A 27,793-nucleotide genomic window follows, 5' to 3' on the forward strand; every position below is an offset into this window, starting at 1 on the left:
CACGGGTAGGACTCCGACAGGAGAGTTTGGCCTAGAGTTTGACTTTCCGCGGCTAATTGACTCTCTCCCCTTTGTCTACTGCTCTCCCGTCGGCAACTTGCAGCGAAGGAAATTTGGCCTGGATAACCTCAGGTTCAAAGACGCGCTTGTGGAATGCGATTCCAAGGATTGGGAAACGCGGACCCCGGTTCTGGGAATCGTCGCGTGTCGTCAGGGATCTCACTTTGGGAGCGTATATGACTGTAACGGGTTATGGCCTCGCATTGATGGGTAAAGGGACACTTCCCAGCCACCGACTTGATAGGAATGAAATTACAGGATCACCATCTCACACATCTTCCCACAGACACTGAAGCACTGTTTGTGTCCATGGCCGGATGCGACATGGGGCTTCTTACGGCTTAACTGCATGTGCCCACCTTCAGTCTCGGGTCCCTGGTCCGTGTTGGCCGAAAAATTCCCACCTCTTTGTCTGCCTTCACGTATCAGGACTCGCCGTGCTGCCACTTGAGCCCACTCACTCGCTCAACTACTCATTCATTCACCCACTCCATCCCACCCACGCCTCAAGGTCTGTGAGGGCTCCCCCCCGAAAGCCCGCGCGCATCGATCCAGACGATTGTGACAGACAAAGAGGGCCATCACTTTGCCACCCCCCGGTCTGTAAGAACCGGTCGATCTCTGTCGAACTGCGCAGCAGCCCGTTGTTGTTGTCAACTGCGTCTCTTTGCTGTGACAGGCCGATCCGATCGCAGCAAGCAACTATTACTGCGGAACGGGTGAGATAGCCTTCGGGAGCTAGACAGTATCTTGGCCGTGCCTTGCCTTGCCTTGCCTGGCGACGTCCTCCTTGACTCGTCCCTCTTCCGACCTCTATCCTTGGTCCGTCCACTCTTGACCAAAAAGGCACCAACCGCGCAACGATACCGGCGCCCTTCTCTTCCACATCCTGTCTGTCTCGCTCTCGCAGCTCCTCACTCTTCCTCCTCCTTCTTTTCTTCTTCCTCCTCCTCCTCCCCCAACCAAGACAGCCAACTCGACAAGAGGTCAGCCCCGACCCCCCGTCACGTCAGACTCCCCCCCGGACGTCTCTCACTCTTGGTTCCCTCGCTGTTGGGTCGAGGCAAGCCAGCTCAGCCCAGCGTACCTCAGTGCCGGGCCCGCCGTCGCACGTCGCACATCGTCTCAGTGCCAGTCCAGTCCAGAAGAGCAAGGACAAGCGCGCCCGCGCGGGAAATTCAACCCAGAGCCCACCCACTCGCCCACTCTCCAGCCCAAGTCCCTGCGACTCCCGTCTCTCCCTCTTCCCCCCGTGCCCCGTCCCCCCAGCCCAGCCCAGCCCATCAAGCAAGCACTGAAAGCGGATCGCCCTCCCGTCTCGTCTGGCTGTCTGATTGTGGCATATCGCACTCCCGCGTCTTTCGCATCCATTCCCCTGGACCCCTTCCCGACAATCATCAACCTCTCTCTCATCAATCCGCGTTGCTCTTCGGCATCGCTCTTCACCACCACGGCGGCCACGTTCGTCTTGCTCCTCTAATCCGTCCGCCGGTCTCGACCTCTGGAATCCCGTGACGTGCCACTCGCCCCATCGTCACCTCATTCGCCTGCCGTCCGGTCTTCCCCCCGTCGGCCACTTCTCTTGTCTATCCGCATCGCGAAACCACACCACCAATTCAACCCAAACCTCATTTTTTCCACCATCGCCGATGCCTCGTCGATCTCTTTCGCCTTGCCGATCCACGTCTTGATAGAGAGTTCCTGCTTCTTCTTTCTTTGTTTTGCCGTCGCCGACCTCACCCATTCGGATTCGACCGCTATCGCATTGGGCCCCCCGACCCTGTCCCGTCGCGACACGCGAAACAGGATAGATCACCTCCGCCACCCAATACCCAACCATCGGCTTTCGCATCCGCGTCCGAGGCCACAGCCCAGTCATCGCCATTGCTCAACGCCAGCGCATGCGATAGTATTACAACGCGCCTGTCGATATCCACGCCGTGGATAATCGACCCGACCAGTCAGTCATGATGGCAACCAGTATGGGCCCAAATTTCTCTGGGCATCCCGCCGGTATGGGGCATCCAGGTGTCGCCGGCCACCCTATGGGCCCCGGCATGCCTCACAACCCAGGCCAGCAAGGCGCTCCCAACGCCGGGATACCTCATCAGTTTGGCGGACCCATGGTCTCTGCTCCCGGAGCACAAGTAAACCCTGCCTTGATGGGCGGTATGCCGCCGGGTGCGAACCCAAATGCTCATGCTTTGCAGCACCTCAATCCCGCGCAACAACAAATGTTCCAGCAGCAGCAATTACAGCACTGTACGTGTTCTCTCGGCACCTTTGTCATTATGCTTTTGCACCCGCTAACCATCCTCTTCCACAGTCGGTAACCCGCAAGCGATCGCTGCGATGCGCCAGCAGCAACTCCTCCAACATCAGCAACAGGCCCGACACCTCATGGCTCAGCAAGCTTTCCAGGCCAACATGCAGGGAGGCATGCCCATGAACATGGCACAGATGAATCTCAACCCCCAGCAACTTCACCAACTGAGGGCTGCCAGAATGGGTCCGGTGAGTGGGAGCGATTCGCGAACGCGCAGCTCATTGTAGGCTAACACTTCTAGGGACAGCAACACCCTCAAGCTCAGGCTATCATGGCTCAACAGCTTGCTCTGCAGCAACAGCAACATCAGCAGCAGCAGCAAGCGGCTCATGCTCAGCAACAGATGCAGGGTGGCCCTAACCCAGGCCAGCCGATGCAGATGAATGCTCAGAGCATGCAGAATATGCAGCAGAATCAGCTCGCCGCCGCTTCCCTCCAGAACCAGATGGCGAACCAACAGGGCCAGCAGCCTCAAGGGCAGCCTCAGCCACAACCTCAATCGCAACCACAACAACCTGGTCAGCAGCCCCAGCAAACCCCTCAGCAATCATCTCAGGCCGGCACCCCAGCTCCCACTGGTCCCCAAACTCCAGCCCAAACACCCAACTCGACTCCGGCCCAGCCAAACCAGATGCCGCCCGGTCATAGCCAGCCGCAGGTTCCCCAGACACCCGCCCAATCCCAGGCGCAGCCCCAGCCTCAACCACAGGCTCAGCCGCAACCTCAGCCGCAGGCTCCGACACAGCAGCAGCAGCACCAAATGAATGCGGCGGCGCAGCAGCTGGCGATCCAGAATTCGATGCTGCAGCAGCAGCAGCGAAGAGATAACATGAAGGGTCAGTGCTTGTTGAAGCTTATGCAGTTCAGCGAGCACTTGAGCGGATATCCGGTAAGTCCTTATTTCGCGCGATCGCGGATTCTTTCAGGCTAATAAGTCATCAACAGGGCTCCAAGGGTCGAGATGATCTCTCTTACTGGAACGCATTTGTCGCTCGATTCTTCTCTCAGAACGGAGTCTTCCGACACTCGCTGCACATCACGGACGCCGAAGATACAACTGACAAGCAATACGAGATTGCCTATCCCGCCATCGCACGATACTTCCATACTCACTTTGGCAGCGGCGTCAAGAACATGCAATTAATTATGGACAAGGGCGTAACAGATCGACCTCTGCCTGGAGACTGCCACTGCATAGAAAACTCCAAGGCTAGTCTGGTGTACTGGTTCGAGACAGGATCCCACGTAAGTTGCATCAATATATTGGGTGCGAACCAAGACTGACTGGGTCGATAGCTGGTTGCGAGCGGAACACTCCGGGCGCAGTTTGACGCTGAGCAGAAGATCGAACTCTTCGAGTTCCTAACCACCAGCCACGAGGAATACATTTCGCGAAAGCAGGTCATCGATGCCGCGAAGCCCGCCCACATGTGGATGAAGGAATGGCACAAGGCTAACTCACAGGACGGCAAGTCGCCAGAACTATCCAAGAAGGGCAAGGGCCGACAACTCAAGTCCCCTCAGACCCAGCCTCCCGAGGTTCTCGTGGATCTCCCCGAGGCTGCGGTCAACAGCAAGGGTGTAACACAAGCGGTTTTCCAGTTTCTTGAGGTAGGGGTGACTCACTCAGCGTAAGTAAAGAGTGAGGCTAATAAACTACGTCCAGATTGTTGAAGTGATGGGACAGATGAACCCATTATTCGGATTCTTCCACTCGAATCCCGGCCTCGGACCTTATCAGGCTCTCGAACAGTACGTCGCGACACAAATCAACGGAGTCCCTCCCACCATGAACGGACAGCCGATGCCCCCGGGGGCCCGTACACCTAGCTTCGGACAATTTCCCATGGGTGCCAGCCCAGCCACGGCACACATGAACCTCCCTGGATCGCCTCACATTGGAAGCCCGGCACCTGGTCACATGCAGGCTCCTGGAATGCAGATGCAGCAAAGCCAACAGGGCACTGGTTCAAGCGGGCCCAGCGCAAACACATCGCCAGCATCGAATAAGCGAAGAAGACCCTCGGCAGTCAAGGAAGAGGACGGATCTGGGGCTCCCACACCGGCCACGAACGGGATGCCACGCAACGCGAAGCCTCCCACACCGCGTATGACGAAGCGCCTCAAGGGCAACCCGCCGGCGTAGACATGCCGGACGAGATGAACTTGTTTATAAGCTGCAGGCGTCAGAGCAGGCGTGTTGCGGCTCCTTGTTTTTTTCATTATGCATCATGTTGCATGGCGGCGTCTTTGCGAGGTTGGTTTTGCTCTGGACTTGGCTCTTGGAAAATCCTGTGGATGTGGGAGATTGGAAAGCATATGGTTCGGCGTAATTGCTCGCCGCTGTCACGATCCCCCTACCCCTGGCCGTGTTTGTGGTTATTACATGGTGGATGCTCTTGAGAAGCCTGCACGAGGCACACTATGGGAGCAGGTGTTTGCTGGAGATGGGCATCACGACGATTGACGATGCCACCATATTCGGATTCTCGAGCGGGCAGGGTGGATGGATAGAGGCGAAAGGGGGATCCCGGGCTTTAATTTGGGTAACGGAGTTGCAGTTACTCGTGTACGACTACAGAGGCTCACGGCACGGGTTGGCGTCGGAAGCCCTGACTACTTTTGTGTTTGACCAGTATTTTTCTTTTCCTTGTTTTGAAAAAGACACCCAGCAAGCAATCCGGTGTATTGGGATGGGGGGGAGTTTACAGAGACAGAGGATTGGATCGGGCATGCTGCTGTTATGAAAGGGTGTGCTATACCAAGTATCAAAGACAAGAGAGAGATCCATGGAGAGGAAGAGGTTGGCTCATGAGCAGTCTAGGGGCGCGTGGATATCAAGGGTTTGTTCAGATTATACCTAGGCTAACTATGGCGTTTGGTCTTATTGTGTCGTTGCATCCGATCTGAGGGATAGTTGAAGCACTTACATATTGCTGATGCTATCTAACGGAGAGGCATTTGCATAGCAGAAGTTTAATATCTTTTTGCTCGCCCAAAGCTATTTGTTCTCTGGCAGGCCGTGATGTATGTGTTTGATAATGAGGGTTGTCAACATCGAGAAGTGAGACGCCATAAATGCGTGGTAGGCAAGTAGTAGCCATGCATTCATCATCGACGCAAAGGACAGCAGACTAGTATTCACATTTAAGACATCAGACAACATATGTCATTTAGCACTAGTTGAGTTCCCTTCCGCGTATTCCTTAATTCTCGACCAAACCACGAGTTCCACCACAAGATCCCATTCTTTACATGCGAGTAACCCCATTGTCAAATAGTCAGCCATGTCTGAGCAGGTGCCACTATCCCCTTTTCCGAAGTCTTGACCTTTTGTCTTGAGGCGAGAACCTCTGCATTGATAGCCTTGAAGGTGTGTGTTGGGGGCGCTCAGGAGCGGTTGTTGAACCACCAACCAGACGACTTCCTGTTCGAGGGCACCTCACCGCGGATGACGATGTAGCACTTGAGCGAGCCACTCGACGAAGCAATCATCTCCTTGATCAGGTACCACTCCCCCTCGGTGCGCTCGAGGAGGTCCGTCTTGGTGATGGCGTTGCGGTAGTGCCAGTCCTCCTCCTTGGGGCCCAGGGGAACGACCACGCCGCCAAACGTCAGGAACAAAGTGGCGACAGCGAGCTTCTGGCGGCGGATGGTGCGGCTGAGGCGAAACGTGCCCGTCTTCTTGGCCGAGGCGGAGGGAACCGGGAGTTGAGTGCGAAGCAGGTTCAGGAGCTGGCTCTTTGTCGAGCCGACGGGGAGGCGGACGGGCTCCTGGGCGACGTCCCAGGGGTGAGTGAGGGAGCTGTCGTTGGAGGGATCGTAGGTGATGAGCTCGAATTTGAGCTCCTTGGGCTTGGAGGCGGAGGAGGAGGACTTTGCTCCCAAGAGGAGAGGGGCCGAGGCGGAGGCGGAGGCGTCGTTGGCAGCCTTTTGGGAGGTCTGCACTGGTTCAAAGGGCTTTGAGCCGATGGCCTCACAGGAGAAGGGCTCCTGGGCGGTGATGCAGACGTCCATTGTTTCTTGTTTCTGCTCTGGTGGGAGTTTGTGAGTTGTGAAGTTGTGTTGATGGGGATGGGTTGCGGTTGTGAAAGGGGGGGGCAGAGAACCTCTGGCAGCTCAGGATCAATCTTTTCTGGAAGCTCGTCTCGTTTGGTGTTAACTATTGTTCTAAACTTGGTTTGTGGTTCAACAGAGTATAGCTTTGATTAGATGGTACTCAAGGTTGGCAATGGCAGTAGCATATTACTTTGATAGGGCAAGGGGCCGTTCAGTGTATTAACGGTTTTTCAAACGTTTACTTGATATTCTTCATCAAGATCAAACAATTTTGCTCGTTATTGCTGGAAAAGTTCTCAACATATGTCAACCGAATTGATTCCCATTCAACCGTTTGCATTTCCCCCTTGACTTGGCTCCAGCTCGCCATTGCCCTGTTGTGTCTGCCCATCGTTTTGATCTTGCGGTGGCTGACCATCTCCTGTGGCTGCATCATCTGGCGATTCATCATGCGTGGGCTCATCATCCGATGGAGCACCTTGGTCAATTTGCTGGCTCGTCGTTGGAGATCTCTGTTGCTGTTCGATGTTGTTCTGGCTTGTAGCCCCATGAATCTGATCAAAAGCTCCTACATCCACAACAATAAATGCCCCAAGGTTTCTTGTCCCTATCTCAGACATCATAGTCTCAAATTGCCAGACCGAGTGTTGTTCTGCAAGCGAAACTGTCCTCACAGTATTTGAAGGCTTCACAACTCCAGTCTCAGGCAGGATCGATAGAGTAGACAGTAAACTACTTGTTAGATAAAGAGTTGCCTGCCCTGAGTATACTCTATCTCCAAGACCATTGCTCTTGGACCACCAGGCAAGGCTTCCTAGCAGTGTCTCTCGAGATGGGGGGTATGGTAGACAGCGTCGTTCGACCCAAGGACAGTTCCGGCTCTGTGGAATATAACCTTAATTCTGATGCAAGGAACGATGGTGGTACGGGGTAGGGGTAAAAGAACAGGCGCGAGTTGGTAGTAAAGGGGAGTGGCCGGGTAGAAGTATACAGGGAGGCCAACGAGGGGAGGCTGGAAATAATACGACATGGTGTTTGCAAAAGTCTTGATGTTTAGAAAAGAAGAAGCAAGGTCTAAGTAGAGTTAAGCATACCAGTTTATATATTCAATTGGGTCAAGGTAACGCAGAGTCTACTCATAGAATCACTATAGTAGAGTAGATTGTGATGCAATTCACAAGGCGTGGGTGAGTAGAATACGTTTTGTGGTATTTATGGGATGAGTAGTGGGATTTTTCTAAACTCGGATACTTATCAATGGCAAACATGGCAGAGCCAAAACGGTCTGTCTGAATGGACGTCCTCGCCGTTGTGCGTTGGTGTTGAGATGATTATCCACGACACACAATGAATATGATGGAGATGACACAGGGGCTGGGGTCACTTGGTTGATGATGCTGGAGATCTTGTGTGCCCCGGTCCAACTCGACGATTAATCGCGGTCATCAACTTCCTCGATTTGAACTTGGTGGCGGTTTCTTGAAGTTTGGGTTCGTGAAGCCGGTCTAATAAGGTTGAAGCAATGCAATTCAGTGACTATAAGAAAATGTTGCAATGTAACTTTACCAGAGTCAATCACTTAGCCAATAATGGATGTTTGCACCTAAGTCTTCGCGTTAGGCACAGTACTTGTGATCACATCGACAAGTTGTTTGCTCTGTTGCTTGGTGTAGGTTGGCGTTCTGCTCATCTTGACACCTACCCTGAGGCAGTCCTCATCACCAACATAGGCGACCACAGACCTCCGACCCAGCAGCAGCAAAGATCTCGTCTTCTCAGGTGATTCCAGGTTCTTCGCTAAGAATGGCATGTAAAGGTCAGGAAAGTCTGGTTTCTCTAGAACTGGAAGGCGCCATGATCATGGTGTGCAAGTCTAGGTAGATCCTTCCGTTTTTATTCACATCCACTTGACCATCAAACACCAAGTCACGTTCTCACTTTCACGTGTTATGCCACAATTGCAAAGAGCTTCAATCTACCTAACCTTTGATCCATCTCTCTAATTCACCATCCATAATCTATCACCCGGAAATCCAGAATCCTTCCCGCACTCCATCAAAGTCAAATCTAGAGGTCACCTACACATCGCCCTGAACAAGCGCGCACTCAACGGAACTTATCTGACGTATCGTTTCCCGCTAAGCTTCCCTTGCCCACCCTCCAAGTGCCGGACCCAGCGGCTGGCCGCCTTATCCATCATTGGTCTTGCAGGATCCCCCACGATCGTCGACTAGGGCTGCTGCTGCTGCTGCTACTACTACTCAGGATTTGCTGCGGGATCAAGCCGGGGTTTGACCCAGCTGACAGACCGCATGAGCTCATTGGCGCTTCTGGTCCTCGTTGACGAGCACAATGACGGTGTGGTGGGAAACGGCGCTGCAGCGGGATAGAAAAAAAACCCTCTCGGATATCGACGTGCATCAAGGCGCATCTCGATATGGCGTTACCTGCTGCTGATGGTTACGACCTCTGCGAGTGAGACACTTGACGATAGGCTCAGTCGACCAGGGTTGCTCAAGCCTGCCTGCGTGCCACCAACAAATCTGCAGCACTTCTCTCTGCTGGCAATTGATCTGATGACCCAGAGCTTGATCCATCTCATTCGAGGCGAGCCACGCGTTGCCGCCGGGCGAGTTGTCAACGATTGAGCGGTGACGGGAAGAAGCCAACCCGAAGCCTCTTAAGCCTTCTTCAAGCCCTCACCGTCTACACACACAAGCTATGATCTGCTGCTCACCCTCCACGGCCGGCTCATCGGGCAGTCTCAAGCAGACGCCACGCCCTCAACCCAGAGTCGCCATTCAGCGCTAGTTTCACAACAAGCTTCGCTCGACGCCACCGCTGCACTCGCCTGCACTGTTGAACCGCTTAACCCGCCTCCTCGACAAGGGCCGGGGCTCGGGAAATACCCCAAGGGCTGCTGCTGCTGCATTAATTGAGATGAGAGATCCCGTGCCTGTTGAGATCATATTTTTACCTCTTGCAACTTTGCCCATGTTGAAATCCATCCTGTCTGGTCCAGTTTGCTTCTCGATATACTCGCCCTCCACCTCGATACTGTTGCTGCTCTTTCCGCCACTGCACTTTCTCTCGCCAACTTCTTGCCTTCAACCTGATTAACGATCATGATAAAATGCCGGAAAAGGGCACCCTAATCCCACCATGGTACCAATACGATCAGCCAAGCTGCGAAGACCTGGCCATTGTCAGCGTCGTATGGGGCATGACTCTCGCCCTGACTGCCTTTGGTCTTATTCGAGTCATTACTCAAACATATCACCAATGGAAGCGCGCTCGAAGAGTTACTACGTACATGGTCCTCATCTGGTTGGAGTTGATTGCGAGCGCCATCATCGGAGGACTTGCCTGGGGTTATGTTCATGGGAATATTGCTCCTGGGTATGATGGATCCTACTCCTTGTCCTCTGAACTGGCTAACATTCACTCAACAGTTTTGAAATCTACTTTGCATTTCGTATGATGGAGATCCTCTTGCCGACCGACTTTGTACCCCGGCTGACATTCATCCAGTCTTTCTCTGGGTCTTTCAGATTCACTGCATCATGCAAATCATTATCAACCGGATCGCTCTCCTTGCCGTCTCGCAGACTACCGTTCGTCGAATAAAATGGGGAACATTTGCTATACTCGTCGTCATAAACATCTCGGTCTTCTGTATCTGGATCCCCGCTCGCCTGCAGATCAACAAGACTTATATCCACATCAACGACATCTGGGACCGAGTTGAGAAGGGCATATTCGCAGTTATTGATCTGGCATTGAACCTTTACTTTGTCCATCTTGTGCGCTCCTCACTTATCTCTTACGGGCTCACCAAGTACGTGGCGCTGTATCGCTTCAACCTGGTTATGGTTGTCATTTCTATCTCAATGGATGTGGGTCTTGCTATTCATCAGACTTCGCGATGCTTGACTAACAGCTGTAGATCCTCATCATTGCGAGCATGTCGTTTGACAATACCTTCCTGTGCGTACCGAACCCAATAGCTCTTGGTCTGCTCTCTCACTAACTGGTGCCTATAGATACGTTGAATTCCATCCTCTCGCATATCTGGTCAAACTTCACATCGAACTCTCCATGGCTGAACTCATCGCCAAGATTGTCAAGGCCTCAGGCCCTGACCTATCCTGCCACTGCACCTGTCATAGCCATGCGAATCGCATCTTCCTCAACGAAATCCATCCCAGGCATACCGCTCCCTCTCGGCCGAACACAATTGCACCAACTACCGGAAGATTCCGCCGCTCCTGGCCGGTCTGGCCGAGAGATGGCCGAGTTCGCGCAGGCCGAGTACAGACTCCGTCAGAGCAAGAGGCACCTCCCCGGAAACGACCTAGAACCGCAGACAACGAGCCGCGAAACGTGACCTGGACTCCTGAAGCTCATAAAGCTTCAGATTGGGGATTGTCCAGCTTGCAGAGTTCCATGGGGCAGTCGAGCAGAAGTACACACGACCACAACGACTGAGATGTCTGATTCATGGAAACTTCCACCTGCCTTGGCGGGAGAAGCCCAAGATACCTACGTCATTAAGGGCACGCATCCTACCGACTCGCGTTTTGATTCCAAACGAATTGGTTGTCAATGTGCTGGTACCCTTTGTCTCTGGAGGCATTTATTCCAGAGAAGAACAAAGGTTTTCAGCTACCAGCTGGGATCCAACACTCAGAATATGAGAGCCAAGACCAGGTCTTGGCCTCAACGAGGGATCAGATTTCGCACTCAGCCCTCAGCTCGGCAGACCGGCGGCCCCACCGGCCAGGCCATCTACCGGCTCGGCTCACCCCGGCATTGTCTCCCCCGCAATCCCCACAGCCGGCGTGACTTTGAGAGGAATTGATGAGGCACAGTCGATCCCGGCTGAGGACCAGCGCTGAGGGCGCTTAGGGATCCTAGGCCATGTTGCTTCACGGGGGCCCTGTTGATCCATGCTGTTGGTATGTGTTCTGTTGAGCGTGCGAAGGACTATTTGTTGATGAACGACCTAGGTGCTTTATATCGGCCAAGGGGGTGAGTGTAATGTCCAATTCAGATCAAAGACAGCGAATCGCCCCTACTCTCAGCTATCATCACGGCGTTAATGGTACTGTTAGGATGACCGAGCCGAAAGATTAGGCTGCCTGAAGAGGCTGTTATACTACGCGAAAACCGTCCTCTCCCTCGAGGAACCTCGACGAGGACCATGACACGGAGTCCATCGTTGTAGGCTTTCCCAACGAGGCCAGACGGCATCAGCCATCTTCAAGATCACCAGGCTACTTAACAGCAACATTTCACTCCCACCAACTTGAGCTGGAGTGTTGTCAAGATGTTTGAATTTATTCGTCAATTGATATCATTTTCAAGACCCAAGAGTCATTATCCAGCCTCGCCCCAAATTGACAAAATGGCAAAAACGCCTCCGTTCTTGTACAGTACAGGACCGTCCAGGTATTGTTTGGTGACGGCCAAATTGGATTAATGCTTTGATGTCCTGAAGCCCATGGCATAGTCTTAGAGGATAGCATTCACCTCTGAAGTTCCCTTCCCCTTCGCTGGTAGTCATAGAATGCTCTGCTCCTCGAATTTTTTCTTGTCGTTTCTTCGTTCAGCTCAACCGATTCCACATGTTTGCTCATTTCAATTCGTAAAAAAAGTGTCATCCACTGGCACCAGGGGTGATCATCTCGTTGTGACCATCTCCCTGGGCGCTATATGTACTGATGGCTCAAGTCGGGAGCCCTTATCCGGTTACCTCGGTTATGCTTGTTTCTTGGCTTACAAGACCTCGGGGGCTGGGTTCTCGTGCTTGGCGGTGCTTCCCTTGCCTCGCCAGGTGCTGACAGCGGGGATGTTGGCCTCATAGCGAACCTCTTCGGTGCCATAAGCGCCGGGGGTCAGCTTGATGAGGGTGTGGAGAGGAACGTTCATCCAGGGGCTCTTAGCCTGGTCCTTCTTCATGAAGTAGGCATAGATGCAGCGCAGAACAGCTTGGTGGGTGACGATAAGAATGTCTTCACTTCGCTCCAGTTCCATAATAATAGGCTCAAGACGGATGACGACATCGCGATACGACTCTCCGCCACGGTAGCGGTAGTTGTACTTGTCTTCATCACGAGCAGCAAAGTCCTCGGGGTATCGGTCCTTGATCTCTTGGTAAGTCAGACCGTCGCACACGCCAGAGTCAAGCTCGTCAAGGGCCTTCCACTGGAGCTGGTTGTAGTGCTGGGGAAGGAAGCGAGACGTGGCGATGGTTCGTCGAAGAGTCGAGGTCCACACGGTAAGAGGACGATCATCCTGAAAGTCATGTTAGCCTTTGCGCTTGTAAGGAGGTTAAGGTGGGCGTACTCCGACCGACTTTCGGACGAGCTCAGGGAGTTTCCTAGCATATTGCTCGCCACGGGGAGAAAGGAGCGTGTCACCGCCGATTCTTCCATCAAGGTTGTACAGAGATTCACCGTGCTACAGGGGGTCAGCGTTCGTCCTTGAGTAATGAGGCGAGCAATGTCTTACTCTTGATAGCCAGACAGAGCGGGGGCGGATGTGAAGGTTCATGAGATAGTAGACAATTCGACTCTGGAGGTAGTCCCGGATACGGCTGATGATGACCTGCTTGCCGACGTTCATGATCTTGAGGTAGGTCAGGTGGGCCTCCTCGCCGTTGGCGTCAATGGTGCAGTAAACCTTTTCGTAGTTGCGGATGCGGTTGCGGAAGTCGAGGGCAGCAGTCTCGGGATCCTGGCCGCGATAATCGGGGCTACCAGTCTTGACGTCGCGGATGTTGGCCATGATGAGCTCCTCATCGTCACACTTGCTCTCGACAAAGAGGACCTCGATGCCGTTAGCATTGCAGACCTCTAGCACCCACTTGCGGCGCTCCAGGGTCGAGTTGGTGGCGTCGAGAATGCCGACGATACCTCCAGAGCGGAACCAGGCGAGCATGTCGGCAACGGCAGCCTCGGCGGCGGCACGGCGCTTGCGCTCTCCCTCGGGATTGTTGGTGTCGAAGAAGTCGGCCTTGGGCTGAGGGGCGTCATTGCGGCGGTAGTTGCCAACGTTGAAGGTCTGGGCTGGGATGGAGAGCCATTGCAGATATCGTTGGGCTGGTGGTGGTTAGTCGACACTGTATGATGGGGGTGGTGGGAATACTGACCTCGCTGGGCGATGTAGCTCTTGCCTCGGGCAGGCAGGCCAACCATGACCACACAGATCTTGGTGTCCTCGACCTGGACTCCGACGCCGTTGGTTCGAGAAGGCATGGTGGGCGTTGGTTTGTGGAAGTGGTGATGTAAGTGGAATGGGTATTATCGGAGTTGGACGACGGCGAGGAATGCGACTGAGCGGGAGCGCTCAAGGACCGAGAGCAAGACGAGCCGGAGATTGATCGAGTGTACGAAAGCTCCAATACTGCAGAGACATGAAGCGAAAGGAGTAAGAGTCGAGAAGGGCGAGAATGAATAGAATAGAATGTAAGGGTTGGATTCTATGGGCGACGAGATGGGATCGCGTGAGCCTCGGGTATGTAGAGGCGAGGTAGCTCTGCCGGTGTGTATGAGGAGGAAAGAGCAAGCTGGGCGAGGTGCAGCAAGCAACGATGAATAATTGGAAGGCGCGGGAGAAGCTCAGCTGAGACTAGATGAGGCGGAAGCGGCAAAGATGGCTCTTTCCCAAATCGATGACAGGCCCAATGGATCCAACTACGTTTGGTAGTTGAACCTAGGGAAGGTACAGTCTGTTATCTGCAGGTGCGACTGCAGAGAATAAGAGCAGCAGCGCCTTTCTTCTCGATGTGGGGATTGACGGTCGATGCAACGCCCCAGCACTGCAGCTATAAAACTGTAATAGCAGTCTGAGTCGAAGACGAGAACGATCAAACGATATGTGATCTGCACACACACGCACACGCACACACACAGAGACTCCGGGGGAAGGGAACCGGACTCGGAAAGAAGCTGTTTGGAGGAGGGCGGAGGCGGAGGCGGGGGGATGAGGGGTTGTTGTATGTGAGCGAGTGATAGAGCGCGTGTACCGTATGTATAAGAAATTCGGGATGGGATGGGATGGATGGATGATACGATGATGAACAGCTATGGTCCCCCCCTGTACAGTATGAATAGATATCAGGTCAATGCAAGAAAGGAAAAAGAAAAGGGACGGGGAAAAGAAAAAGGGTGAGGTACGTGATTCCGGGCTGAGGGAGGGAGCTATTCTCGGTGTAAAGAAGCGGCGAGCAGCGAGGCCAGCTGAGCAAAAAAGCAGCAGGCCACTAGAGCTGTAAGCAGCAGTTAATTACGGTTCTTTCTTCTTCCCTTCAAAAGCACGAGCAGAGGAAGAAAAAAAAGAGGAAAAATTGTTTAGCGGCGGCTTGCATCGTCTTTCTCGTGGTCGCGGCTCCATCATGAATCCAATGACGATGAAAATGGATGGATGACCCATCAGGGAGCCAATCCTAGGACGTCCCTGCCCCGCCAACGCCCGCGTTTGCGATCCACCAGCGCGGGCCAAACCCCCGCTCGGGACGCCTCTGGAAATGCCCCCCCCCCGGCGGATGCCCTGCAAGGTGTCCCCGTTACAGGGCTGTTTTTTTGGCGTGGGCATTTGTCAATAAGGGTCCTCGTGCCTCATCATGTCGCCGTCTTTGGCTTTTTTATTCATTTCGTTTCCACCTGGCGAACCTCGTGGTTATTTTCTGCCCCTGGAGTCGAGTTACGGTTACTGATCCGGTCGGTGCTTCTCACGGGGTAACCCTCAAATGAAAAATCCTCCCGGGGCATGAATGGCTGACCCCCAGAAACCTCCACTATTTTGTTTTATTTGTGTCTTTTGCCGAGGGTGGGGGAACATCAAGCAGCAGCAGCAGAAGCAGCAAGCAAGACAGCAAGACAGCAAGCCACAGGAGCTGCCAAAAGAGAAGCTCCCTTGACCTTAGCTCAGCCGTGACGTGCCTCCGGATCCTCCCGGTCAGAGCCGGGGAAGGCGATGTTGGTCAGGCATTCATTTGCACACCTTGGGCTTCGGACTTGTGCCGCCGGACACCGACGACCGGCCGAAGCTTGGGTTACTTGTCACCCGTTGACAGATCCGAAATCTCGTCCCGGACAAAAAAGCAAAAGGTCAGAAGTCTGGGGTGAAGCTGCAGGAACCGCCACCCAAGACCAGAAACACCGTCCACGAGACCCCCCTTCCCCTCTCCCGGGTCTGTCCGAGTTGGCACCACTCGCGCCGCTGTCGTGTCATATCTCGTTTCCGCCTGTCCATCCGGTCCAGTCCAGTCAGCGAGCCCGTCTTTCAAGGTCAACCACGGCTCCCCGGGCGCCGCTCTCGACCGATGCCTGCATCGCGACTGGGTCATCTATCTTCTGACCTGTCCAGATTTTCCCTAGGTCCAGGGGGGTTTCTGGCTGTCCAGGGGAAACCTACCTCACCTGGACAGGGCTCCTTGGTACGGCAAATACAGTACCCATGGATCTATCTCTCTTGCTTGCATCGTGACTGTGGGGTTTCCTCCCTTCTCACACCGCCTTGCCCTATGCCGGAGCGCTTCACGATAACGACAACACGATGCATCCATGACAGGCCTGGGCCTCGTCAATAACCGGCTTCGCCCGCCCTGAGCGAGATGAGGCCGGATAAGAATCCCGCTTTCGAAACTTGAGAACCTGTTGCCCGCCGAATCCTTGCTTCTTTTCGACTCTCTCGTGATGCTCAATCCGTCGGTGAGCGGTGCCTTGGATCGCGAGACGGGCCGTCTTGGCGCCCTCGGTGATGCTAGCTGCTTTCCTTTTTCGGTTGCTGTTGTTTCGGTGAGGATGGAGCTGTGGAGCCCGTGACCGAGCCGACAAGGTCAGCGAAATGGGGAGTAATTAACTGACATCACGAGCTTTTCCTTGAGTCTATCGCGATCAGCATCCCACCATGACTCGTTGCCGATAAGGGATTGAATCTGTGTCGTCTCTTGCGGTAAGAGGCACAGAAGTTGCAAGAGGCACAAAACAGGTTTGTATCAGAACATGATTTATTTGCTTAAATTTATGAATTTCTTAGTGAGTATGCAAGTTGTATTCTTGTTTCTAAGCAATCTATGCCGGCAAGGATCTTGTTCTCAGATTCATCGTCAAAACACTTAACTATTGGAGAATAAGCCGGTAGAAGTATGCAAGAAACATTGCAGTGACAAACCCGACGAACAGGTGATGGGCGCATCTACTAGAGACTCTGAGAATGAGAGACACCACCTCAAGCAGGCCGAGAAGCACGAGGAAGCTCACGACCAGATACGGAAACGGGAGCTGCTCTGCTTTCGGGTTGCCGGCGACAATGACAATGACGACCCAGGCGAATAGCGTGTATCCCAGGAGGAATCTCATCAAGATGACTGTGAGACGAACAAAAAGTTAGCAAAGGGTTACTCTCTGATGAGGGGAGGGGGGTTGCTTACCTATCTGGAAGGCTAGGATCGCCTTGACCATCATACTATGCGATGGGAGGAAAGCCTCTACCACTCGCCTCAGTTGCGGGGTGAAGGCCTCTACCGCTCGCCCCAGTTGCTCCTGTTGGTGATTCATTTTAAAGGTATGGCGGGTAACCTAGGGGTGATCTGTCGAGTTGTGATCAATTGGCTTCAAATGCTTTGGAAGAGAACCCGATGTATTTAAACACAGTGACAAGGGAGACCTGTATAGATTCGAGACTTGTTCGCGTCCCTCTCAACGTGTGCTGGGACAAAGACGCCGGTCACTACCGAGTGTTTCTTCTATTTCGCTAGGACCAGTTGAAAGAACGGCTCGAATTGAGTGCCTGGTTTAAAAGAATCTTGGTCTATTGTTCCGTAAACAGTCTGCGAGCCGCTATTTGTGAGTGGTCTTTGTTGAACAACGGTCGCTAAGAAGTTGTGGTCGTTGGCAAATAGTAGACGTCCACCCGCTTCTTTATCTAGACCTCATTTTAGTTCAAACATAGGCAAGAGACCAATGCTCGTTGACATGTTGTGAAGCAATGTTGCTCCCGACCTTCTCGGAGGGCCAACATATCTCTCTGGCCGTCCTCAGAAGGCTAGGCTCAACATAGGGTGGATGGTGGACGTCACTAACAATAACACTTCGACTAGGAATCGTCTAGCCTATGCCGTTGATCGTACAACGGACGCTATAGTAAGCATGTATAATTATACATTGGATTGGCTTATGTCCGTCTGGGTTTATACGAACGTGTGGAAACACCATATTACTCCAAGGATCCATGGACTCAAGACCATAGGAGTTCTTGTGGTCAAATCAATTGGCCAAAGATAGTGATCAATAACTTGAGACAAGATGTGTGTGCTCTAAGTAACCCTGTCTCTGCCCAAGTTCCTTGTCTACCTACGAACTGGCCCTTGTGTGGGGACACGACCAACTCAGCTATACTTGTGCACCAAAGAGAAGTCAGTGTACTACGGATTGTGATCGAAACAGCTTCCTCTTCCATTCAAGAAGGGAACACCACATCATTGTTTGTCCCGGAGAAGCGCCTTGCCCAAAGTCATTGTGAAAGATCCCGGTCACAGATGCATGGATTGATCTGCCAGCGACGATAGCTGAGATGATGAATTATCACACATCAAAGAACTCTTCAACTACCGAGATGATTCCTACCTGACCAATTACTCCATCGTCTCTCCATCATCATGACATTGACCATCAACTCCAATTCCCCATCAACCCATAAACCGACCACATGCCTTGATTTACCGAGCCATCATCACGCCACGCAACTACAGGATCGCCCGCAGCCTACGCCCGCTCACCTCCTCGCATAGAAGCGCATCTCGGCGTTTCCTACGTCAAAAACGGCCAGGACATTCTGGAGGAAGACGTCACCGAGGATGTATGGCCCCGATCCGCCGGTGGTGATGGCCGTGGCGCAGTACCCCGTCCCAGGATCCACGAGGTCCTTGAATATCATATCAGCCGGGTTGACCCAAAGGTTGACCCCCGAGACGATGACGGCAAAGCTTGGCGCGATTGAGTCGCATGGGACAAAGTATGACCCCCACTGATATAGGTACACGGCTTGCGGCTCAAACGCCGCCGCGATGGCTTCGGCAAGGGCTACGGGAGGGGTTAGCGGGCATGATAGCTCATAAAGGACTTTGACCTACGCGGAGGCACGTGAATCATGGTTGTGGCCGTGTCGACAATGTACGGGTACTTTCCCGTGTCGGTTCTTGTTCCCCATGTTAGCCCGTCCGGGATGATAGTATAGAACGACGGCTTCCAGGCTGTCTTTTCCCTGTCGTCGAGTTTTGCCTAAGAGGATATATCAGTTAGTGACTCGATTCGGCAGAATTGTCGGCGATACTCCAAACTCACAATGATGAGACCGGTGGTTGCAAGCTGCCCAAGCTTGATGGCAGCGGGCCGCGGAAGTCCGCCCCAAGTGAGCATCCCATCGCTCGAGTTTCGGTCAAGCCAGACGCTAAACATGGGGCTGGTTGCGCCTTGTGCGATGGCTTTGGTCAGCCAGGGCGTGTATGGGTAATTGTTCCACTCCGTCTCGTCCTTGGGGCCGCCCAAGTAGCCGCTGGTGAGAGATGGATACGCCAAACCCAGAACACCAACCGTCACGTTGTCACCGTGCCAGTATGTCCTGTTAGCTAGTCCCACCTGCTGATTATGGACAGTGACATCGCCGCAGGAGATATCGGAAGCGCCCATTGGGCCCGAGACGTCCTCCCCAGATGCATAGCTCCGATGGAGGTGTATCTCTGTCAGCCTCCCTAAGCCAAAGTCTTGGATGTGCGGCTGGCCAAAGCCGCACCAGTCCTGATCTTGCTTATCTCCCAGGTTATTCTCACATCGGAAGCCAGATTTGACAGCCCATGTGTCAGAGCTCGCTGTGTCGAAGGTGAGCCAGACGGGGGTTGAATCCCATAAGCATTGGATCGCATAGGAGGTTGAGAAGTCGCCCACAGCCGAGATGTTCTGGATGCCATTCTTGAGAGAAAAGGGTCCTTGGTTACGTTTCGCGAGCAGGGATGCGGCAGATCTTGGATGGAGTTGATGTTTTCTGTTGAGCTTCTTGAGTTTTGACACGCGGGTGCTGACATGATCAGGGGATGGAGCGACGATGGGCACGGCTCGCTTCAGGTGAAATCCGTTCCATGGTGTCGTGAGATCCAAGTCTGTTCTGCCTGGTTCGACCTCAACGGCAGCTGCTAGTACATGGAAAGCGAGAGTCGAGATGAAGAGAAGGAAGTGGTAAATCCACGCCATCTTGAACGACAACGAGCGATGGAAGAGATTGAGTTGGTAGAAGGAAAACGTGCAGCGACCATCAGAACAGGATCAGGTCAACTTCGAAATTCGAGGAAGCTACGATCTCCTTTTGTCATTTTGATGGCGCTCCTGCCGTCATGGAACACCCAAATGGCAAGTGTCACAGCATGGATATGCCGAGGAGGAAGGCACGGCATCTTGTCCAAACATGTACGAAGCCGAGCCAATCGTTACTTGACCGTGTGCCGTTGATGGCTCTGTGAGAGGCGGGTACGTTGAACTCGTGGCTTTTAGTCCGAGTGCGATGGAATCTATCTTCATCTCGTACAAGAATGACGTGGTGGTTTGACGTGGAAACGGTACGTGGATATATCAATGCTTGGAATGTAGATATGAACTGATATTAAACAGACCCTACAAAGTCAAGATCATCAACTACTGTCAAAGGACAGCTCAAGGCCCGTCTCTCGATGCAACACGCCGTTGAACCAACCTTCCCGTCCCCAAGTCTTTTCGGCAACGCTTCCGGAACTGTCACCAAACTGGTAGATGCCACCAAGAGCAAACCCCGGATCGTGTGCCACCCTTCGATAAGCGCTTGACATCTGACAATAGGCGAGAGAGATGGGATGGAATGTCACTGGTAAGCCCTTGTCTATTGCTTTCGGCAGGTTTATCGCCTCAGCCTCAAGGTGTCAGCAAAGCACTAATCCTTGGGAGCGTTGTTTTGGCTCGCGTAAGCCAAGACTAGTTTTTCGCATTTCGTTGCTGACGACCGACTTGGTAACCTCAGCGAACTAAGCATCTCTTCCACCCACGCGTTTCATCTACAGGCAGGTAGATAACCACAAGCATATCTGACTGGATAAGACTACAGGTAGGCTCACTTGGTAGTTTGGGATGGTGGGCGAGCGCGGCATCGAACCCGTCTGCTTGCTTGGCTAGCCAGGCCATGGTATCACTATCAACTAATACACAAGAGAGCAAATGCCCGAGATGGCACAGAAACGTTTACCCACGGGCCGACCACTAAACAAGAGGCAAACACAGAATGCCAACGCATCGCCAAGTTGCACAAATCTTGCCCCCTTAGCTAGTGCTTCTCAAGGTCAGCAAAGGAGACACAGCCACGCGGCGAAGGAACAGCCTCCAAAACCTCATCCGGCATCTAGAACCAAGTCGTCATAAGCACGGAGCCAAACACTGCCGAGCTTAGCGGCAATGCGGTTGGTTATCCTCGTCCGTCGTCCTTTGATAGGGCTGATGGTATGGGCGGAGATCACGATGCCCGGACCATGATAGCGCCGCGCTGTGGGCAAGAGTCCTCCTTTTATTGGGTCTGCTTGTGAAATGGATGTTACGCTGTTGTTGGGGACTTCCTGGTCCATGCCAAAATCTCATGTCAGATTTTTGATTTATGTGGACTTTTTTTGGTCAAGTCAGCCTTGGAGGTTGATAGTGGCTCTGGAGGGTTTTCGTATACGGGGCTGGAGATTTGAGATGGGCATCATATATAGTGGGCATCTTTAAGCTATCGTTTTGTTTAGACTGCAGATCTCTTCTCTTCAGCTTCTTCCATCTCTTCCTCTGATTCGGAGCGATTTACAGCGAGTTGTTTCTACATTCACCTTTACTTGCCCATTTCACACAAAACCATGCCCTCCAATACCTCTACCGTGGCCGAACTGGCCTCCGGTATCGAGAAGACGGCCATTTCTACCTCGAGAAAGCCTCACCTCGTCTTCGCCGCCGCTCCTGCCGATGGCCACACCAACCCCCTGGCCAGGATCGCAGCAGAGCTCGTCCGCCGAGGGTTCGAGGTAACCTTTATCGGCGGTGCTCAGTTCGAGGGTCTTATCAAGGGCACTGGCGCAGAGTTTGTGCCTCTTGCTCCCATGTTCAACCCCAAGATGGAGGCGGAGCGTAACGCTGTGCCTGCTGGTATCCCGAGGTTGCTCTACGATATGAAGTACATCTTTATCGGTCAGACTCCTGAACGTTGGAGGATCCTCAAGGAGGTTCTTGAGGGGTTGAGGGCCAAGGACCCTGAGCGAGAGGTCGTCATCGTCCCCGAGACCTTCTACATGGGCGTTAACCCCCTTTCCCTTGGTGCCCCTCTCCCCAAGGGTTACACCACCAGGCCCAAGGTGGTGAACCTCCACGTCGTGCCCTACGTGGCCACCAGCATCGACACAGGTCCTGGCGGTCCTGGTCTTCCTCCTGACTCGTCCGAGTCTGGCCGAGCACGAAACCAGCTGCTCAACCAGATGATGGTTGCAGGTCCCTTTGCCGAGTCCATCGCCTACCAGGGCGAGATCCTCAAGGAACTTGGCACCACAGAGCTCCTCGAACCCCAGCTACCCTTCCATCACTGGATGCTCATCCATGATGTGACCCTCCAAATGTGTCCCCCGAGCCTCGAGTACCCCCGTTCCGACATGCCCTCGAACGTCAAGTTCGCCGGTTGTCTAACCCCCAAGCCCATCCCCGCCAACTTTGCCTATCCCACCTGGTGGGACGACGTCCAGCGAGGAGACCGCCGCATCGTCGCCGTGACGCAGGGTACCATCGCCCGAGACTACACCGATCTCCTCATCCCCACGATCCAAGCCCTTGCCGACCGTGACGATCTCCTCGTGGTGGCCATCCTCGGCATGAAGGAGGCTAGCCTACCCGCCGACGTGGTCATCCCCGCCAACACAAGAGTCATCGACTACCTTCCCTACGACGTGCTCCTCCCTCACGCATCCGTGTTCGTCATGAACGCAGGCTACGGGGGCTTCCTTCACGGCGTGACAAACGGTGTACCCCTGGTTCTCGCGGGCGAGACAGAGGACAAGCCCGAGATCGCCATGCGCGGCCAGTGGAGCGGTGTGGCTGTCAACCTGCGCACCGGACGGCCAAGCCCCGAGCAAGTAAGGGCCGGCGTGGAGACAATTCTCGGAGACGATAGCTTCAAGAAGAGAGTCGAGGAGATTAAGATTGAGAATGAGGCTATGAATATGTTCGACGTGGTTGAGAGGCAGATCTTGACGGTTAGAGAGGTGGATGCTTAAAGGGGGTTTTTATTAGGCGTATTTTTCATGATTAGATACCGAGCATTATTCTAGCAAATTATATGAGCAATTCATTTTCTGATTTATAAAATACTGTTGCATCAATTATTGTGCATATGCATACATTAAAATCAGTCCGCTCCTCCGTCTTCCACCAACATTTCCTCCGCGCCGGCTCCGGTCCCAGCGGAGCACGGCCCCTCTTGGATGCCGACGGCAACGGAGCGCCTCCGGAAGGGGCCCGTCTTGGCACTGGAGGCTCTATTTCTTCTACCAAATTCCCCTTTTCTAGTAAAAAGCGGAGAGAAAGCAAAACTCAAATAGCAAAACCGACATCATGGCGATACCATCCATGGATGTTCTCAGCTCGGCCGTGGCCTACTCATCATCCCCCTTGCCGACCCCTAACGAGGGGGATCCACGACTCATCATCCTGCTGGCATGGATGGACGCCCGAGACTCACACATCGAAAAGTACATCGCCCAGCACCGAGTCCTCTACCCAAGCTCCGCGATCCTCGTCTTCCGCTCCAACCTCAAGCTATACATGCAGCCCTCCCTACGCCGTCGTCTCTTTTCCCCCGCGGTACCCATCCTCCAAGACCTCGCCAAGACCTCGGGAGACGAGCCAAGCTTCTTGCTACACATCTTTTCAAACGGTGGCGTCAGCTCTGCCGTGACACTCTGGGAGCTCTGGGAGGAAGCCCTCGGCGGAAAAGATGTTCCTCGGCACGTCGTAGTGATGGACTCGTGCCCGGGCGTCTTCCACTGGAAGACCAATCACCACGTCCTCTCTCTGGGTCTCCCCTTCTGGGCGTCACCTCTTGTCTGGGCATTCCTGGCTGCTGCGTGGGCGTGTTATATACCGTGGGGACGTGTGGAACCGCAGGAAGCCAACGCCTTGGCTCTCAACACGGCGGGGAGGATTGCCCGCGAGGTGAGGAGGGTGTATCTATATGGAGATGGGGATCTGTCAGTGATGTGGCAGGATGTCGAGAAGCATGGCCAACAGGCTGAGAAGATGGGAGCGAGTGTCAAGATGGAGATGTTTCCAGGGGGAACGCATGTTACCCACGCGAGGGTCGACGGAGAGCGATACTGGAGAGTTGTCAAGGAAACGTGGGAGGAGAAGACAGGGTGATGAGCCTTACGTTGAAGTTTCTTTCTCCATCTTCTTGTGGAGTTGTATATGCTGATATATTTGGGTATCTTTGCCTCAAAGGGCCCATTCTCCTTTCCTTCTTCTTTCCTTTCTTTCCCATACTCCTTTCGAGTCTTCCTTGTGCCGTAGTCGTGACAAGGTTCGATGTTACATTCCAGAATCGCTGGAGTAAAAAAAGGCCAACCATGTTGCGCTAGAACGCATTCCCAGACCAATGATGAACGCCATTAGAAAACTTGCCCAGCAAGTCAAAGATCCAATCCCAAAGAGAAACCCCGCCAGTTTCGTGATCGTACATCATCAGTCGATTGATTAGGTGCGCTGCTTCTTGCTCGCCTCGCCGGCTTCCTCGGCAGCGCCCCTCTTGCTGGGGTTGCTTTTGCCGGGGTTACTCTGGTGAGAACTCATCGAGTGCTGGAAAGAGTTCCCCGCCGGAGCCAGCGCCTCGTCGAGATCGCCGATGCCCTCGTCTTCGTCGGCGCACGTGTTGCATTCCTGGTCAAAGTCGTGCTCCTCGACGTAGATGCCGCGCGAGCACTCGCCAAAGCAGCCCTTGTTCTTGGCCTCGAGGCAGGAGAGCTCCTGAGTCAAATCTGTCCAGGTCTGGGGCGTGCCGCAGCGCGTGCAGAGGCCTTCAAAGACGACCATGCGACACATGGTTTTCTGGTGGCCAGCAGGATGGCCTACCTTGGTCTAGCCTGAGTTTCGAGGGTCAGTGGGCAGGGAAATGGTTGAATTAGACCCAAGACAGCTAACCTGATGATCAGACGTTTTAGCCCCTCGTTGAGGCAATCAGCTTTTTTTGACTGCGCAGGAGAGAGAAGGCCTGAGAGAGGGATTTGTCTCAGGGAGTGATGATGCGAACGAAAAAAAAGAGGCCACGAGTTGTCCGGACGGGACGGCAAGGCAGGCAGCTCAAGGATCAACGGTGATCAAGGCCAGACGCGAAAAGGCACTTGTCATATTTTTTGGGGCCAAGAACGCGCGCGGTATCGATTCGTGGGTCTGGGTCTGGGTCTTGTGGTCTGGTCTGGTGGTGGTGGTGGTGGTGGTGGTGATGGCCCACAGGGAGACGAACAGTGGAGAGAGAGAGCCCGGTAGTGACAGTTGATTATTCAATTGATCAAGACGGAGATGAAAGAGTAAAGAGAGAAAAGAAGCAGAAATTGAAATTAAAAAGCATGCATCGTTCGTGCTCATCACTTGTAGGGATGCCTCGTCGACGTTAGTTTCCCCAATGAATGTGTAAGAAGGAGGAATTGATCTAGCGCCTCCTCTCAGGCGGCATTAGAGAGCTAGGCTACTGTACGTACCACAGCCAGTCGCATCACGTCAACACCACTTGCACACGCTCGCCCTCTCGCCTCTTCATCTCGTCTCGTCGGCTCCTGGCGACAAGCTTTCCCGCCAAGTCATGTCAAGCTTTTTGCTCACTGCTTGAACTGACGGCCGTTCGTCCCCTCTCTCCCCCCTCACTCTTACTCGAACCGAACGCCTTTGTCTCGCGTTCTAGACCGGAGCGCTAGCCTCTTGAGGAGTCTCCTGGTCGAGAAGCCTCTGGCCGTACCGGTGTTTCCGGAACATGCCGTCTCTCTACTGGGCTTCATCATGATGGCCCTGACATGATTACTTGTCACCGTTACAGCATTGTACTCGTCTAGCAACCCCAATGCCGTACCTATCCAACATGACATCTCATACCCATGCTCAAAATATCCGCCCTCGTGTAACACAACACTCGCCACCCCCTGCTACCCCAAAGACTACCCGGCCGAGGCATCGGCATCTCAATGATCAGCGCCAACCGTCCCTCCCAAGCCAACAAGGCAACGCCCGCCTCCCTAGAGCGGGATCCCGTTTTGCCCGCCCATCCTTTTTACTGGTACCCGTATCCCCCTAGCCTCCTTCCCCGGCAGCCAGCTTCCGCCGTGCGGTGCGTGCCTGGCGTTCGGTTACACCAGACCAGCTCCAATACGGATGTCCCAGGCGCCGCTAGCTCTTGGACCACTTCATCACGTCAGTGCTATCTTTGGCGATCGTCTTTGCAGTAGATGAGGTGCACGGTACTCAGTGGTACTGTACAGGTCGTGGTTCAACACCAGGTGAGACGCCACTGCAGACTCCAAAACGTCAGTGCTGATTACTGTGCTGGCCGTGCACCAGACGCTCCGAGATGAGAAGAGACTAGATGAGATGAAGACTGGGAGCCATGACTCTGCCTCCAGTAACATCGTCCCTATCACAACCGCCAATATAAGTATATGGGTTGCGCTTCTCCCAAGCAAGACTAGAAGACAGGGCTACTCGACTTAGTGCTGAGGGTTAAGGAGGGATGCCTCAACTCCTATACTTCCCATCTCAAGTTCCGTTGAACCGCATGTTATCAAAATGATATCACATTGCGCTGTTCTATCCCATTCTACTCAAACCATCCTATAACATTCCCAAACCACACGCTTCAACATGGGTGCCTCCACTCCCATACGCGTCGCTCTCCGACACTTCCTCATCCCCAAAGCTATCCCTCAAGGCCTTCGAGAAAGGCAAAATACATTTCGGGTCCATCCCGCCTGTAGTATTGGAGCTCCCTCACACGTCTCTCAGTGTTGTTTTCGTTTGCCACCCTTCTGTATCGCAAGATTTCCGCTCTCTCTTGGGCTTCATCCCGTTCTCTTTGAAACTCCTCTCGCCCCGATCGTATATGATCTTCAGCGTTGGCCAGAGTCTGCCCGAAATCGGATGTTTCGTCTGTGGCAAGTGACCACGATACCGTCTAGGTACAGTAGTAGCAAGATGCGCTGGATACCCATATGATGCGTTCAGTTCTGGTGGCCATCGTTCTACCCGTCCAGCGATGGCAGGTCTGGCACCGGTATCTACTGGTCGCTCTGAGCCGAGCTCGGTTTGATATGGGCACAAAATTCGCGTTAGGGGCGTTGTCATGGTTGAGAGCGAAGTTGATAAGCTCAGCCGTAAAGCTGGCCCTGTTGCGCCTGGCCGCAACGTCTCGAGGCCGGTGCATGTGTGGCCCTGTTCGCCAGTGAAGGAAATCCCTGAACTCCTCGTCCATCAATCGTTCTGCTTCAGCCATCCGCCTTGCTGCCACAGGGCCCCAGCGGTTTGCAACAGATTCATTGTCCAAGCCCGTGGCATCCACCAGCGGAGGCAAAGGGTGTTGCTGGATAGGTCGATCAGGCGTCGTAGGTGCAGGCGGGACAACCTCGTCGGGTGCGTCAACATCCTCCGGGACCTCTTCGTCAGGTGTGTGCTCATCAACTGTGACATCGTCGTCGGGCGTGTAAGCATTCTCCGAGCCATCTTCGTCAGGCGTGTGCACCATCTCAGAAGCATCCTCATCCACGTCGCGCATGAGATCTTGCACATATTCTTCTATTTGTGCTTCATCGGCGGTTTCCTAATCCATTTGCGACCAGTCATGGGTATCTTCGTTGTTTGGTCCATTCTCGGGGTTAGGCTCAGACATGGCGGACAGCGGATAGCGAGTGCGAGTAAAAGAATGCCGTGGTATAAGGATAGGCGTAACGAGCGGCGATAAGTGCCGTGATAACAAAGATGTTCACGTCGACAGCGTAAATAAAGACTGGAAGTCTGCTTGTCTGAGGTTGCTCATGCGGGTCAATGTCCTGCAGGTAGAAAGGAAGAGCAGTCATTAACAGTTCGTTCCACCGTACCTACCTACTTAACCAGAGAGGCGGGCAAGTAAACATGGCCCAGCTAGGAAGGCACGTATCCAAGTACCTACTCCGAGTGGCAGAGACACAAGTTGATAGATGGTTTATCCAAGATCTATATCAATCAAGTTGTGTAGTTGGACATCGCCCCTGAAAACACAAACTTCACGGCAACGGCAATG

The 27,793-nt window shown here is 53.6% G+C and overlaps 10 protein-coding genes across 10 annotated transcripts; 4 read left to right on the forward strand and 6 right to left on the reverse strand.

Moving 5' to 3' along the window:
* Window positions 1–2,030: 2,030 nt before the first annotated feature.
* NCS57_01054100 (uncharacterized protein) lies at window positions 2,031–4,532 on the forward strand (the record flags this gene model as incomplete). Its single annotated transcript, XM_053060285.1, has 6 exons — window positions 2,031–2,322; window positions 2,387–2,574; window positions 2,628–3,275; window positions 3,332–3,631; window positions 3,683–3,997; window positions 4,053–4,532. 6 exons carry the CDS (start codon window positions 2,031–2,033, stop codon window positions 4,530–4,532), a joined length of 2,223 nt encoding a protein of 740 aa, XP_052910679.1.
* A 1,244-nt stretch (window positions 4,533–5,776) lies between these two features.
* Window positions 5,777–6,403, reverse strand: NCS57_01054200 (uncharacterized protein; the record flags this gene model as incomplete). The annotated part of the gene is made up of 1 exon (XM_053060286.1): window positions 5,777–6,403. The coding sequence occupies one exon, from the start codon at window positions 6,401–6,403 to the stop codon at window positions 5,777–5,779; it is 627 nt and encodes a 208-aa protein (XP_052910680.1).
* A 3,175-nt stretch (window positions 6,404–9,578) lies between these two features.
* Window positions 9,579–10,933, forward strand: NCS57_01054300 (uncharacterized protein; the record flags this gene model as incomplete). The annotated part of the gene is made up of 5 exons (XM_053060287.1): window positions 9,579–9,844; window positions 9,898–9,920; window positions 9,977–10,341; window positions 10,392–10,432; window positions 10,489–10,933. The coding sequence occupies 5 exons, from the start codon at window positions 9,579–9,581 to the stop codon at window positions 10,931–10,933; spliced, it is 1,140 nt and encodes a 379-aa protein (XP_052910681.1).
* Window positions 10,934–12,223: 1,290 nt separating this feature from the next.
* Window positions 12,224–13,704, reverse strand: NCS57_01054400 (6PF2K domain-containing protein; the record flags this gene model as incomplete). The annotated part of the gene is made up of 4 exons (XM_053060288.1): window positions 12,224–12,742; window positions 12,794–12,907; window positions 12,959–13,548; window positions 13,599–13,704. The coding sequence occupies 4 exons, from the start codon at window positions 13,702–13,704 to the stop codon at window positions 12,224–12,226; spliced, it is 1,329 nt and encodes a 442-aa protein (XP_052910682.1).
* A 2,868-nt stretch (window positions 13,705–16,572) lies between these two features.
* On the reverse strand, window positions 16,573–17,010 carry NCS57_01054500 (uncharacterized protein; the record flags this gene model as incomplete). Its single annotated transcript, XM_053060289.1, has 2 exons — window positions 16,573–16,820; window positions 16,884–17,010. The coding sequence occupies 2 exons, from the start codon at window positions 17,008–17,010 to the stop codon at window positions 16,573–16,575; spliced, it is 375 nt and encodes a 124-aa protein (XP_052910683.1).
* Window positions 17,011–18,226: 1,216 nt separating this feature from the next.
* NCS57_01054600 (Peptidase A1 domain-containing protein) lies at window positions 18,227–19,698 on the reverse strand (the record flags this gene model as incomplete). Its single annotated transcript, XM_053060290.1, has 3 exons — window positions 18,227–18,534; window positions 18,585–18,732; window positions 18,796–19,698. 3 exons carry the CDS (start codon window positions 19,696–19,698, stop codon window positions 18,227–18,229), a joined length of 1,359 nt encoding a protein of 452 aa, XP_052910684.1.
* A 1,658-nt stretch (window positions 19,699–21,356) lies between these two features.
* Window positions 21,357–22,757, forward strand: NCS57_01054700 (uncharacterized protein; the record flags this gene model as incomplete). Its single annotated transcript, XM_053060291.1, has 1 exon — window positions 21,357–22,757. One exon carries the CDS (start codon window positions 21,357–21,359, stop codon window positions 22,755–22,757), a length of 1,401 nt encoding a protein of 466 aa, XP_052910685.1.
* A 322-nt stretch (window positions 22,758–23,079) lies between these two features.
* On the forward strand, window positions 23,080–23,898 carry NCS57_01054800 (uncharacterized protein; the record flags this gene model as incomplete). Its single annotated transcript, XM_053060292.1, has 1 exon — window positions 23,080–23,898. Exon 1 carries the CDS (start codon window positions 23,095–23,097, stop codon window positions 23,896–23,898), a length of 804 nt encoding a protein of 267 aa, XP_052910686.1. The 5' UTR covers window positions 23,080–23,094.
* Window positions 23,899–24,231: 333 nt separating this feature from the next.
* NCS57_01054900 (uncharacterized protein) lies at window positions 24,232–24,576 on the reverse strand (the record flags this gene model as incomplete). The annotated part of the gene is made up of 1 exon (XM_053060293.1): window positions 24,232–24,576. One exon carries the CDS (start codon window positions 24,574–24,576, stop codon window positions 24,232–24,234), a length of 345 nt encoding a protein of 114 aa, XP_052910687.1.
* A 2,116-nt stretch (window positions 24,577–26,692) lies between these two features.
* On the reverse strand, window positions 26,693–27,289 carry NCS57_01055000 (uncharacterized protein; the record flags this gene model as incomplete). Its single annotated transcript, XM_053060294.1, has 1 exon — window positions 26,693–27,289. One exon carries the CDS (start codon window positions 27,287–27,289, stop codon window positions 26,693–26,695), a length of 597 nt encoding a protein of 198 aa, XP_052910688.1.
* Between the last annotated feature and the right edge of the window lie 504 nt (window positions 27,290–27,793).

This window comes from Fusarium keratoplasticum, chromosome 8 (assembly GCF_025433545.1).
Source record: "Fusarium keratoplasticum isolate Fu6.1 chromosome 8, whole genome shotgun sequence".
NCBI classification, from domain to species: Eukaryota; Fungi; Ascomycota; class Sordariomycetes; order Hypocreales; family Nectriaceae; genus Fusarium; species Fusarium keratoplasticum.